The sequence below is a fragment of the Arachis stenosperma genome, chromosome 6 (genome assembly GCF_014773155.1).
Source record: "Arachis stenosperma cultivar V10309 chromosome 6, arast.V10309.gnm1.PFL2, whole genome shotgun sequence".
Classification (NCBI taxonomy): domain Eukaryota; kingdom Viridiplantae; phylum Streptophyta; class Magnoliopsida; order Fabales; family Fabaceae; genus Arachis; species Arachis stenosperma.
The window spans coordinates 128,929,748-128,944,428 of record NC_080382.1 but is presented as its reverse complement, the minus strand read 5'-3'; the positions used below and the strand labels follow the sequence as shown (position 1 = coordinate 128,944,428).

General features: G+C 36.3%; 1 protein-coding gene across 1 annotated transcript; it reads right to left on the bottom strand.

The window, feature by feature from the left end:
• Nucleotides 1–49: 49 nt before the first annotated feature.
• LOC130935873 (uncharacterized) lies at nucleotides 50–7,100 on the bottom strand. Its single transcript, XM_057865784.1, has 4 exons — nucleotides 6,563–7,100; nucleotides 4,227–4,502; nucleotides 3,458–3,595; nucleotides 50–1,854 (listed from the first exon to the last, which is right to left on the bottom strand). The coding sequence occupies exons 1-4, from the start codon at nucleotides 6,863–6,865 to the stop codon at nucleotides 301–303; spliced, it is 2,271 nt and encodes a 756-aa protein (XP_057721767.1). The 5' UTR covers nucleotides 6,866–7,100; the 3' UTR covers nucleotides 50–300.
• Between the last annotated feature and the right edge of the window lie 7,581 nt (nucleotides 7,101–14,681).

The following is a 14,681-nucleotide window of genomic DNA, read 5'->3' as shown; positions in this document are numbered from 1 at the left end:
CTAGTAGGGAAAGTGAGAAACCTATTTGAGTAATGAGTATTAAGGTAAATCTGGTAAAACTTGCAGTGTTGGAGGTGTGACCTTAAAATGAAGTAAACACAGGCTACACAGCACATGCAATCAGCATCTGTAAGCCAACACGTCCTAAAAGAAACGAAATAAAACAAAAGGATGTACAACTGCTAGAGATTAAAATCTCTACAATAATAAAGAGCAGCTAAAATACTTCGAGAAGAAGTATTAAACTATTAATTCAAAACATCTATACATCCTAAACAACCCCCCTCCACAATGCTATACTTATGAGATGGATCCCTTAACAAAATAAGCCTCTTTCGTTACAAGTTTTATACCTCTGACCCAAAGCTCAGCAACTTCTAAACCCCCATCACACACAAAATGCACTTCCTTGTTCTTGTTCGTGAGCACTCTAAACATTCCAGGTTCATCTGCATCACCTTTCTTGTACCTGTTTCTACGTAATGTCGAACTTGCCCCTAACTCTGCCTCACGGCACATCACGTTTCTGCTGCTTGATTTCCCCCAACAAAGAACACCTGCAGATCCTAACATCCTTATTTGTTTCCCATGTGGGGAGCCCTTCCCGCATTTTGTGTGCTTCAATACATAGGAGCCATGTAGCACCAGTTTTCGCGCTAATTCGTCTAGAATAACGGCCTGTGCTTCATTTTTAGCCCCTCCTGAAGATTTCCTTGCAAATAGAAGTGGAGTTTCCCCTCTAGAATTCTTAGCATTGCAATGAGCACCGCATGAAATCAGAAGTTTGCAAATGGATGCATGGCCTTCCCTTGCTGCTAACATAAGAGGAGTGTAGTCCTCCCCATCAGGGGCATTCACATCATAGCCTTTGTTTGTGAGCAATTTGACAGCATCCAAGTCGCCACGACGAGCTGCACAATGTAAAGCGTAGAAGCCACAGGCATTGCGATTGCCCTTTTCAATTGCAAATTCAAGCATGACCTGTTCAAATAGATCACAGTTCTGATTCAGTTTAGATAGAGTTATTGCTGTTTCACCATATTTATTGCATAACTTCACATCAGCACCAGCATATACAAGCAACCGAAATGATTCAGCATGGCCATTTAGAGCAGTAACCATAACTGCAGAGAAGCCTCTCTCATCTTGATAGTCAAGATCAAACTCTCCAGATTCAACTAGAGTTTTCAGTGCTTCCGCATCCCCAGCTTGAGCTGTGAACAATAACGGCGAAAACACAGAAATATTGCCGGATTTTGGTATCTTGCCTTTTCGGATTGTATCCAACAATGCCTGTTGAAAACCATGTGACCACTTGTTTGCCTCTGCAATTGAACATGCAGATTGACCAGAAACATTCACCAAACCAAAATCAGCACCTGCCCTTGTTAGTACTTTGAGACACTCCTCTTGTTTATATTTTGCACAGATCATCAAAGCTGTGTCACCTGAGTCTGTTATTGAGTTCAAATCACAACCAAAATCAATAAGGCATTGAATGATTGTTGGAAAGCCAAGTCGGGATGCCATGTGTAAAGGAAGGAACTCAGCCTTGTTGGTTGTTTTGACTGGAGATTCCACGCTATCACCGAATTCTAAGAGTGCTCTGACGGCTTCATCATTGCCGCAAAGGACGGCATGGTGCAGAAGGGTTCTTCCACGGTGAGGATTCTTGGAGGAGATATGTTGTAGGATCAACCGCAATATGGCACCACTCCTTTCAAAATACTCAACTGCACACCAGGCAATGTCATATGGTTCTCCCAGACCAGCACCGACACGAAGCTCTTCACCAGTTGAAATGTCCCATGACCATGCTCCAAGCCTCACCTCAGAGTCTATCCTAGCACCATTCTGTAGTTAAGTTTAAAAAAGGACTTAGTGAAGTTCATGTCACATTTAGGATCAAATCTTGATATTGAAAGATAAATCCAGTTAGGAAATCCGTAAAGTGAAATAATCAAATGTTAAAAATTTAACCATAGAAATAATTTTGTTCCTATTTCTAAAAACCAACATAATTTTCAGTATTAAAATTACTGGCAACTTGTTGGATACTCGATGCCCATCAAATTGTATTTTTTTATTGATACATTTATATTGATTTTGGTTTGAGTATATTTTTTAATTCAATTTTTTTTCAATATATCAAATAAAAAATGAAATGGAGATGCAACAATAATTTAAGTCTGCGGAAGAAAGAAATATAACCAGTAAAGTAGTTATAGATGATAAAGGGTAAAAATTTGGACACCAAACTCAGTTTGGTATCCTCGTTATATATTGTTTATAGATATAGATACATAAATATTGATGCAAGTGTTGATATGCTTTCTATGTCTCACCTGCTTGATTTAAAATAATACATATGTGAAATGCAGGCAGGAGCATTTAGATTTCCCAATCCATGAAGTGATATTTTCCACCCTTGACAAGCCAAAGCTTTTAAGAAGCCAGGTGTGTTTGAAAAGTTTACCTTGTCTTTTTATAAAGTAAAATGTATATATTTTCTTTACTTCCTCCAGCTCTCTCTTTAAAATATCCATTTAAGTTTAGCTTGGTTTTAAGTTTAGCTTCCATAGTTATATCAACTTAACCAATAACGGGAATAAAATGAAACTCTATCAAAATTAAGATATAATGCATTTCAACACTAGGAGTGGTTTATCAAGTGGTAATATAGAGCATGCTGTCATTCTAAGGCTGGACAAAATGTGTTACTAGAAGCCATGGGGTGAGGTGTTGGATCCCATTGTTTTCATAATTCACAGATAGTTTTCTTACACTAAACAGTGACAAGTGATTCTTGCAAAAGTATTCTGTCATAATCTGGATACAGTTAGTACCAAATATAATTTACTTCTAAAGGAGACCAGGTGTTGACCAAGAATACTGGTGTGAATTTTACATAAGAGATTGGAGGTGGAAATTGGGATTCCCTTTGTGTAATTGTTGTTTAATTCGGTTGATTTTTTAAGCAGGAAATTATATTTCAGTTTATGACTGGAAATTTACTTGATGTATTGCATGGTTTTTTGATGGGTACTGTTTTCTTTATGCCATCCCATGTTTCCACTCCCTTGGAAATTTTATCATTGTTGTACTCTTGAAGTTTGTTGCTTTTTTCCATTTAAATGTTATAAAGGTATCTATGCTATTGTTTATGCCTAATGTCTCTCTAATTGATTATATATAAGTATTCCATGTACATTTCTATTTCTATTTTATTCTCTGAACTGCCTTGGGGATTCAACTGTATTTTTGGTGGTGCTATCATCTGACCTTTAGTGAACACCTTGTACTGGCAATGGCATTGGTTTATACCCTAAATTGTGTAGCTGCATCTATCCTAGTTCTTAAAAAGCAAAGAAGTATAGGCTGCTAAACAATAGGAACTACCGGGCAGATAAGCATTAATCAAATTTAAAGGTTTGAAAAGGTCCAAGTAAAAGGTTACCTTCAGTAGCAAATCCACAACAGGGAGCTGCCTGTGAATTACAGCTGCGACAAGCGCAGTACAGTCCACATTTGCATGAAGAGAAGGCTTAAGTGACTGCAAAAGCACCCGGTCTGTTGCATTGACATCCACACCGCGCTGCCAACAGCAAAATAATCTTTATCTTTAGTTTAGCGTTTTGAAAAAAGTAGTTACAATAAACTGTACGCCTTAAGTTCCAAAAGTAATTCTTCAAGTACATAAAAGTTTTAGTTAATTTCTCCCTACAGAGAATGGACCTAAATACCAAGATTACCCAGCAGACATTATGTTAATTGGGAATCTGTTTGTTAAACTTGTTGAACTCTAAGAATGAGAGGCCAACTTCTTTAAGATAAGATGGACCAAATAATTTCAGATGCTATTGAGTACCATGAAGAAATTATTGGGTAATCTTGATTCCATGTAACATCAGGTTGTATATGGTTACAACTAATTAAAAGATGACTTTTTAACGTATAATCCAATACTTAACTCATATCTTAAAAAGCATTTTCTTATGAACAATGATAAATAAACCCATCTTTTTGGTGTTGAAATATAGAGTATAGACACTATCATCTTAACCATTAATTTTGATCATGGGACCCATAATCCAATTCTCATACAAAATGAAGGGTTAAGATAATTGTCTACAATATGTGACCTCAGTCTTGGAAATATCTTAAGAAGTTTTCATTGACAATGTATATCCAGGCTGGCATGTTTGAATCATTGGCAGAACACACACCTTTATAAGCATCCTAATCACATCAACGAATCCTCTACAGCATGCGGTCACAAGAGCATGAACAGCAACGTGCGGTCTGATCAAATCAGTGCTCATGAGTAACTCAGCATACCCTGCTTGCCCATGGCAGCTTGCCTCAACAAGAGCTTCTTCACATGCTGGTTGTGATGCCCCTGCTTTCAGTAACATCTCAAGGATACTAATATGGCCTTCCTTTACTGCTGCAGTCGTTGCAAAGCCCCTGAAGAGCTTCTGGTTTACATCAGCTCCCTTACCCTGTCATTTTTTAAGAAAAAAAAAATAACTAAATAAAACCAAAACTCAAGAAGGAAAGGAAAAGGTTATAGCTAAAAAGAATTTAGTTGTCAGGTGAAATAGATGTTTTAACTTTTTAATGTAAGTAACAGAAGTCAATCAAACAAAACATGAAAACTTAGGGAATATAATCATGAGCCTTTGGGGGTTCAATGATGCATCATGCAGGAATTGCATTATTGTGTAAAGAAAAATAATTGCACTATGTACAATTGTCGGAAGCAACACAACATGGGGCACATAAGATATGTTTGATGCAATGATGCTACTCACTATGCTAGTCAGGAAGAGAGAGAAAGTATTTGACTCGTCACTATTAAATTACGGTGATATATATACTTCTCTGCTTGTGCTTCTGGCATAGAGCAATAGTATGTCATTCTAAAACTTTTCTTAATATTTTTAATGTCACTTTTTCTTGTGACATTTTTCATGTCTTAAAGTTATTAAGAGATAATTAATTATTTTAAAATTTAATAATTAAGAGAATATTTGTATTAAAATATTTAAAAAAAGTTTGTATGCAGCACAAAAGTTATGGTAACTGTCTAACTGATTTTGTAATGTAAACGGTTTTTTTTAATTCCTCTATTCTTTTGGTAACAAATCAGCTCACTATCTTCTTTTTATTTATTTATTTGGGGAAAAATAAAGCGACTGCCGCCAAAATATCTTGTATCTTGCAAAGCAAAGAGGAACAGACCAATTTATCCTGTCCCTAGCTTAATTCCGAAGTCCCATCATCGATGTAAATTGAGAAACAATTAAGGATTTTGAGGATCCGCGTCCTTAAAATTGTATTGTCACTTTGGAGAAAAAAGTACACCATTAATCACCATTGAATTAAGATAGTGGAACTCACAGATAATAAGTATTACAAATTTAAAGGTAATTAAAGCATTATTTTACCACTTTACTAACATTGTCACTTTAGAGATTTTTTTTTCGAATTTTGAGGAAGAGATTATTTATATCTTACTAATACGTGTTTAAAGCCATTAGTTAAAAATATTATAAAAATAGTTATAAAATATAAAAATAAATTTTAAATTTTAAATTTTTTATATATTTAATATTAAATAATTAATTTTTATTTCTCACTCTTAATCAATGTTCTGATGAGAATACTCATTAATTCAACCCATTTTTTAAAATTTATAGTATATTAACGTTACATGTTTTGCATTATACAAAATTTATTTATACTAAAACTAAAGTAATTGTGCACATGACTCGTTGCAAGAATCTCTCGAGATCTTTTGATAAGGTCAAAAAGAGAGTAGAAGTGGATGACTATGGAGGAGGAAATGTTGACTGAGAGAATTAAAACCCCAACGGTAAAATAAAAAAGCAATGCAATAATTAAGCAGGAGTAAATAAGTAGCAACTAGCCAACTAGCAAGACAATTACTGAAGCTTATAAAAAAGCAGCATCACTCAAAATGAGGAGGATTCAAAAATTCAAAATCGAACATCACCTTTTTAGGTTTCCTCGTAAATGAAGATGAATTCCATTTTAGAACCTAAATATTTTTTTTTTTTGGTTTGAAACTTTTACAAGGAAACAAAAAAAGCAATTCTAGTAAATAGTCACAACCAGCTTTAGCATAAAAAGCAACACATCATTCCAAATTCAAAATTCAATTCGGAAGAAGAAGGCAACACAAAGCAACAAGATCACTGTTAAAACCACCATTTTCAGTAATAAAATCACAATTAACCTCTGTTATCAGTAATTGCCAGTTAATATTAAGAGCAAATAAATAAAACAGTCTAAATTCCAAATATTAGTGAATGCTCAAATTCTCCATTTACATAGTTGAAAAATCACAAAACATTTCAAAAGTTAGTGAAGCAATAACACTGTCTCAAAGTCAGAGAAAGAAAACCACAGAAGAAGATAACAACAAAACAGTGAAATGAAATTCACAAAACTTCGATCACCGATCTGAAAAAATATAAAAAATAAAATAAAAAATAACCGCGAAACGAGTTTAGAAGGAGCATTTCAAATTTGTTACCAGTAACTTCCTGACGAGTGTGGCGTTCCCTGAGTGTACGGCGAGGAAGAGCGGCGTGACGTCGGTGACGAAGTCGTGGAACTCAACGCGGACCTGGCTAGCGGATTCTGGCAAAGGGACGAGGTCCGCGTGGCGAGTCCTGAGCGTGACGGCGCCGGCAAAGTTGACGTCGACGGAGGGATCAGCGATGCAGTAGAGCGCGGAGGTCAGATCGCCGGAGTTAGAAGCTTCTAGAAGGCGCTGCGAGACCTCCGCCTCGAAGTCAATCGGAAACACTTGCCTGCTGCCGGAAAACACCGTCATTATTGTACGGTTTTGGTTTTTGGCTGCTTGTTATATATATTATTTTCCGTTTCAGGTGAGGTTGGTGGGGGCCAGCATACGGCCGCGTCACACCGGAGTATTTTTCGGTGTATGTTAAATAGTTTAAATTTTGGTTCCGTGGTGTGTTCTTTTGGGAAGAATGAAGGGACTAGGGAGACGCGAAAGTCGAGAGAGAGAAGCAAAGTTGAAAGTTGAAAGTTGAAAGGAGTGAGCGCCAGGGGAGGGGACACTGATCACTGAAGCAGGGAGTTACTAGTGTAGTGAGCAAAAAATGAGCTTATATTTGTATTTTTTTTATTAACAGATTTCGAGACATTTAATATATAATTTGAATTAATTTTGATATATTGTCTAAATCAATTTTACATGTACCTTCAATTACATAACGGTCACATCATAAAAAATAATTACTATTTTTATAAACTGTGTAAATAATTATTTAAAAAGACAAATGTGAATATATAACGATGTAAAATAATTTATACCGTTGATGTATCAAAATTAAACTCATATAATTTAACATATAAACTAATCTCAAATTTGTTGTATTTTATACGTCTAATAAATAAAAAGACAAAAGGAAGAGGAATGCTAGAATGCAAATTTATTATTGTTGGTTGTGAATTAATTATTAATGTTTAAAAATATAAACTAAAAATATATTTATTAAATTTTTGAACTACAAAAATTAAAATAATAACTAGAGAAAAGGATAAATAGGTCTCTAACCTTTTTTTTATGGACATTTTCTTTTTCAAGGATTGGAAAATACATTCATATTCCTGGCCCTTCCAAAATGTGGACAAATTTATCCCTCTGTTGAAGTGACTTCGTTGGACCCGATGAAAAAGTCTGACATGGCTCCTGTAGCGCTGACCTAACCGTTATGGAAGTTCACGTAGCATGTAACTTTTGAAAACAGGACATATTAGTCCTTCGACACAAAAACGACACCGTTTTACCAAGGACATATTAGTCCTCCGATACCAAAACGACGCTGCTTCACCAAGGACCCTCCAGACACACTTTAATCCCCTTATGCAATACCCATAACACCCATATCTGAGTTAGAGAATTAATTAGGTTATGGTGAAAAACTCTGCTTCCGTTGTCTCAAGTCTTAACTAGTTTCACCATCCACCACTGATGGCTGGGCTTTGTACTGTTACACTCGGCGGCAAGGGCTCCTCTTTCTCCTCCATCATCTCCGCCGTCACCACCAGCCTCGCCCATGTCCGCATCGACACATCCGCCCTCAACAGGCTCTCCACTTCATCGTCCTCCGCAATAACGTCGTTGAAGCACACCATCACAATCCCTAGCTTCCTCTCCCTCTCGGAAACCAGAGCCTTCCTCCTCGTACTTCTCAACAAGCTCCTCCTCTCTCCGTCCCCTGTCGTAATCCTTAAGAAATGGCTCGGTCTTCGAGGAACTCCGGGGATTCCTTGCAATGCTGCTGGCTCTAAATTTCCGTTACGTCGTGGTTTTGTTCTGAATTTTGGGCACTGCACCCGTTTCGCCAGACGGGAAAGAAAAGGAAAATTTGAGGGGCGAAATTCTCAATATTTTCTTGGGATTCGAGGTTTTTTGAAAAATACACGTTTTTAGGGTTTTTTGAGCCAGTTTGAAGCTAACTGTGAATCTACTGAGACGTTTATCTCTGTTAGTCTTTCTTTTTTTATGACTATGGAGGTGGTTTTGAACTGCAAGGTTCATTTCTCAGCTATGGGGTAGGCAAATGCAACTTTTGTTTTGTTTGCTTGAGGGTTTGGAAGTGCCGAGTTGAATTGAATTGGAGTTTTTCATGGGAATAGGCTCGAGGTTGGTTTACGGTGTTGTTTGTTTTGATTTGAGGTGTTGTTCAAATGGGTATTGGATTCATTCCTTGGAAGCACATTTTATTGCAATTTGAATGGCTGATCCTCAGAAAGCTGATCTTGTTGAGAGGGATATAGAGCAGGATTGGAATCACTTGCTCTTCATTTTGTAGGCTTCGATTTTTTCGGAAGCTATAAATGTAGTTGCTGTTAGATTCTAATATTATATTTTATTGAAATACATGATTCATTAATGTGCCATTGTTATTTTGTTGCTTAAATAACTTGTAATTGATCTTCTTTGCTGACTGAGGAGATAATGAAGCTTGAAGCTGTAGTCTTCCCTCATGCTTCACGGTTTTGCAGTTGCAAATTCATAAAACTTTGAAGGAGCAGGTTAAATGGGTGTTATGGGTATTGTATAAGGGGATAAAAGTGTGTCTGGAGGGTCCTTGGTGAAACGGCATTGTTTTGGTGTTAGAGGACTAATATGTCCTATTTTCAAAAGCTACATGCCACGTGGGCTCCCGAAACGGCCAGGTCAGCGCCACGGGAGTCACGTCAGGCTTTTTTGTGGGGTCCAACAGAATCACTTCAACAAAGGGATAAATTTGTCTACGTTTTGAAGGGGTCAGGAACATAAATGTATTTTCTAATCCTTAAATATAAAAATGTCCGCAAAAAAAAAAAATAGCTAGAGACCTATTTGTCATTTTCTCTAATAACTAAAAATACTTGCTAATAATAATAAATTCAATGATCGTTTAGCTTTTCTCAAAAAATAATACATTAATTTCTGTTATTCTCTTCCAAAAGTATTTACTAGATAAAAATAATATGAAATGATCGTTTATATTATTTAATACGTAATACTTAAGGTCAAATTACTGAATTATTATCAGTCAAAAATATTAATTTTTTTCTTATAATTATAATTTTTAAGATATTGTTTTGGTTTATAAATTATTTTTTAGCTTAAAATTATTAATTTCAATTATAACTAGTTATAACTAATTTTGATTATATTAGAGCAATTTGATTAATAAAAAAATTTGGATATGTAGTATTTTTTTTATATATTGATGATGCTACTGTAATTGTTTTAGTCTAATATTTATTTTTTCTTACACCATAATAAGTATTTTGTAAAATTATGATATTAGATGTATACTAAAATTAGCTATTAAATAGAATACATATTAAAATATAAAATATATAAATAAAAATAAATTAAATTATATATATAATTATATATAAATATATAGTAATTAATTTTAATGTGTAAATAATATTTTTTTAATGAATATTTTTTTCTTTCAAAATAAAAACTAAAGTAAAGTTTGATACCTTAATGAAATGGCTAATTTATTTCAAATCCATATTAACTTAAAATAAATTTGCATTTAACCGTTGTTTTAGGGCAATTTAATCATTTAAATTGTTTTAAAAAAAATTATCAGATTACAATTTTTTGAATATTCAGACCCAAATGCAACTTTCATAATTATATATAAACGCAATAGGATATCATAGATTAGGGTATTACATGTAAATCGCTATAAGATGTAGCGGTTTACGTTGATTTGCGTGAATATGGAATCTACTATACCCAATTTTTGAAGAAGTTGCGTGTATGAAAAATTGCGACACCCATAGCGATTTTGTTCGTTGTCCCTTGCTCTAACAAATATGCAAATGAATGATGGATGAGAGCTCTTGATAATAGAGTGATAACTCCATATTTTAGAGAAGTTAAGTTGTTGAGTTTGAATCCAATTATATGTACTATAAATTCTTCATACAGTATCATCCATTGAGCCATGTTAATGTTTTCAGATTTATTCCATTATGTCTTCAATTGTAAGTACAATCGGAGTTATTTGTGTTTTTATATATCATCGTTGTTCCATCTTGTTTAGTGTTTTCACTTGGAACTTTTTCTTTTGATAATGGCTTCAATCTTTTTTCTATTTCGTTTAGATCATATATACGTAATTTTTTTTATTACTTTTAGTATTCTCTTTCATATTTTAATTTTTATGTTTTTTTTGTTCATATGATATATGTTATTGGTTTTTTATTCTTTCTCATTTCTGAGATTTTTTTTCTATTCTTTGATTACTCTATTTTCGTTTTGCATAAAAAAAATTTTATTTTTTATTCAGTTTTGTAAAATTTGTTATTGTAATTATTATATAATATGTTTATTATCAAATTTTTTTTTATAATATAAATTATAATCCTATCAAAAAGGATAAAATAAATGAAAAACTAATTTTAAGTAATAATAGAGGCAATTTACTATATTAAATAATATAGAAACCAATTTTACCAGAATGCACAAAATGGAAAATGGATACTAAAATACATTTTTTTTCTAATCTATGTAAACCGTGATAGGGGTCTCGCAGTTTATGAATACACGTAATCCGCTATAGGGGTGTCGCAGATTACGTGCAACTGAAAATGAGCATAAACCGCGACATGTGTTGGTGTAGAATGTTCATAAAACGCGAGAGGGGTGTAGCGGTTTATGCATTAGTAAACAATTTATATAAACATAAAACAAAGTGTGTGGTTAACAAAAAAAACATACGTTACATACACCTAATTCAATGGAATAAACTAAGTACAAACACATATAATAATAAAGTACATAGTAAATCCGACATACATAGGTATCATCAATGAAACCATAAAATAGTAAGCTACGGCTCCTGCCTGTCCTCATCCTCGTCGTCAGAGTCATGTCCAAATGCACCCAGGAGATGCGACCCTGTACCATATCGGGTAGCCCATCTCACTCTGGCGGGCCTCTGGCGCTGTTGTGCTGGAGGATCGACCGGCATGCCCACGCTATATGCAGATGCAGGCGTCCTTCTCATGCCCAACCAACTGTCATACGAACTGCCAGCAGGCTCATTCAGGTCTACATGTAGCTGGGGCTGGAATCCATGAGGGTCAAACATTAGCGGCTGGTACCGCTGCATATCATCCATATCTGGGCAGTACCCCTACGCAACGTCCATCTGGGGTTGGGTCTCAGGCACCTAATCCTGCGCAGTCTGCTGCTGAAAATGCGGAGGGTCGTCATCCCGGATGAGATCTGCAAAGTCGGAATAGAACTGTGAACTCCCAATCTCGTGGTCCATATCCATCGTGAAAGTCGGACCCGCCAGGTCATCATACATCTGGCCATAGATTTCATGGTATATCTGGGAGCCCAAAACATGTGTAAGAGGAACCCCATGAGTGTCCGCCCCTACATGCTCAGCAGGTCTATCACCAAGACCAGCAGATGTGCCCCCAGCTGAACCACCCCGACGCTAAAAACGGCCACGCCGGACACGGTAATCGGCATGTCCGACTCCGTCGCCACCAGATCTGTCATCTTGAATCATGTCATCCAGCCATCGCCACTTCGGGTCTGTAGCTCTGGTACCAACGTGTCGTCGCCGCTTGACGCACCTGTTGTCTGGCACGTTTGGCATGGATACCCAAGAAGGAGCCTGTGACGACCCTCTCTGAACAACATCATGTGAGATATCCTCGGCTCTAGGATCGACAATCAAGAAATTTGGCGACAGAAACCTAACAGCCACTGTGTACCACCATCGCAGAAAGTCTGCGGACGGCCCGGGATCAGGCACCCGGGGGATACTCTGGACAGCATCGAACCTGTTCTACCAACTAAGGTGCTATACCTGGTAGTATCTCGGGAACCATCTGTCCCCACCCCTCCCATCCTTGGCATGGAGCCCATCAATGTTCGAGCTCGGCTCAAGCTCGTGCTGAACGCCACCCAACTGTGGCTAGAGATGGCAAAAACCCCGGCGGGGCGGGTATCCGCAGGGATTTACCCGTCAGGGGCGGATACGGGGAAGATTTTTCACCCGCGGGGACGGGGGACGGGGGACGAGGCCCCGTTTATTGAATGGGGCGGGGGCGGGGGCGGGGATAGAGGTCTCCGCCCTATGGAGACCTGTTTAATTCCCGTATGTGTAAAAAGACTATAATACCCTTAATTTATATATATATATATATATCATCTTATGAGGGAAACTGAAATCCTAGCCGCACTAACAACTCACCATTCACAAACTCAAATCTGAAGTCCCTCAACCTCAAACATCCCCCTGGCCCCTGTCCTCTCAGACACATGAACGGTGGCTGAACGGCACAGTCTCACTATCACCACCGCCAATCGCCACCTCCTAACCCCTTAGTCCTTCACCGCTACTTCACACACCTCAGTTTCTCACCGTCACCACTCAGTCTCTCACGCAGTCAAGTCACCCGTCACCGTCACCGTCACGCACACAGCAACAGCCAACAGTGAGTCCGTCATTTTTGCCGTCATCGCGTCTTCCTGTTGTCGCAAGTTCGTCGGTCATCACGGCTTCGCAGTTCGTCGCCTCTTCACAGGTCGTCGCGCCTTTGCCGGTCATCGCCTCTTCGCCGGCCGTTGCCTCTTCTCCTCGGTAAGTCACAGAACTCTGATTTTCATTGTTTAATTTCATTGTTTATTTTGATTTTGAAGCATTTGTTTGATTCTGATTATGAAAATTTTCTTGTTTATTTGATGTTGAAGTATTTATGTTTATGATTATGATGATTTTGATTATTAAATTTTTATTCTGATTTTGAAGCATTGTGTTTATGATTATGCAGATTTTGTTTATGAAAATTTTTTTACTATTTTGATTTTGAAGAATTTGTGTTTATGATTATGCTGGGGCTGATTCTGATTATGAAAGTTTTATTCTAATTTTGAAGCATTGTGTTTAAGATTATGTAGATTCTGTTTATGAAATTTTTTTTATTATTTTGATTTTGAAGAATTTGTATTTATGATTATGCTGGGGCTAATTCTGATTATGAAAGTTTGATTCTGATTTTGAAGCATTGTGTTTATGATTATGCAGATTCTGTTTATGAAATTTTTTCTTGATTATTTTGATTGTGAAGTATTTGTGTTTATAATTATGCTGATTCTGATTATGAAATTTTTATTTTGATTTTGAAGCATTTATGTTTATGATTATGCTAATTCTGATTATGAAATCTTCCTAGTTTATTTTGATTTTATTTTCTTTGTTTTATTTTGATTTTAAAGTATTTGTGTTTATGATTATGCTGATTGATTATGCTGAATCTGAGTATGGAATTTTTGTTTTGATTTTGAAGCATTTGTTGAGTTATTATATGATTTTAATTTAAATTATTTTCTTTTTTATGTAGGATTCAAGTAAATCGAAATCTACCATCACTATGGATGAAAGGAGGATTTAGAATTATGTTTTTATAATGTGATGAACTTTGTTTGGTTGTTTATAGATATGTTTAGTTGTTTATTGAATATTTGGTTGTTTTATGGATATGTTTAGATGTTTATGTTTGTTGGTTATTGTTATTTAAGTCTTTAAAGACAATAGAATTTATGTTTGTAATGACAATTGAGAATTATCTTTGTTTCTTTAATTTTTTCTACTTTTGTATTTTTTATTTTTTATTATTTTTTACAAAAATCCGCGGATATCCGCGGAGACCCAGGTCCCCAGCGGATATGGAGTCCTCGCTACCCGTCGCGGGGACGGGGACAGATATTAGGGGCGGGGGTGGGGGGTGGGGGGCATGTTCCCGCCCCCATGGAGACCCGTTGTCATTCCTAGCTGTGGCAGCACCCTATCCACCTGGTGCCACTCAATGACGGCGAAGTATATCAAACAAGTACATGCACGCCATAACCGACTGTGCTCCTTTGTGAGAATCTCTGGATGTACAACAGCCATCACGTCGAGCGAAGCATAAGACTCCCAAACAATCTACAGATGTTGACAAAATACATTAATTAGTCCATTAACTAACAAATATATAGTTAAGTACTACATAAAATTGAATCAATTTGAATAAACTTACGTCTCGATCGCCTAATCGGTCCAACGCTAGGCGACACTGGATGACTTTCTCCTCCTTGC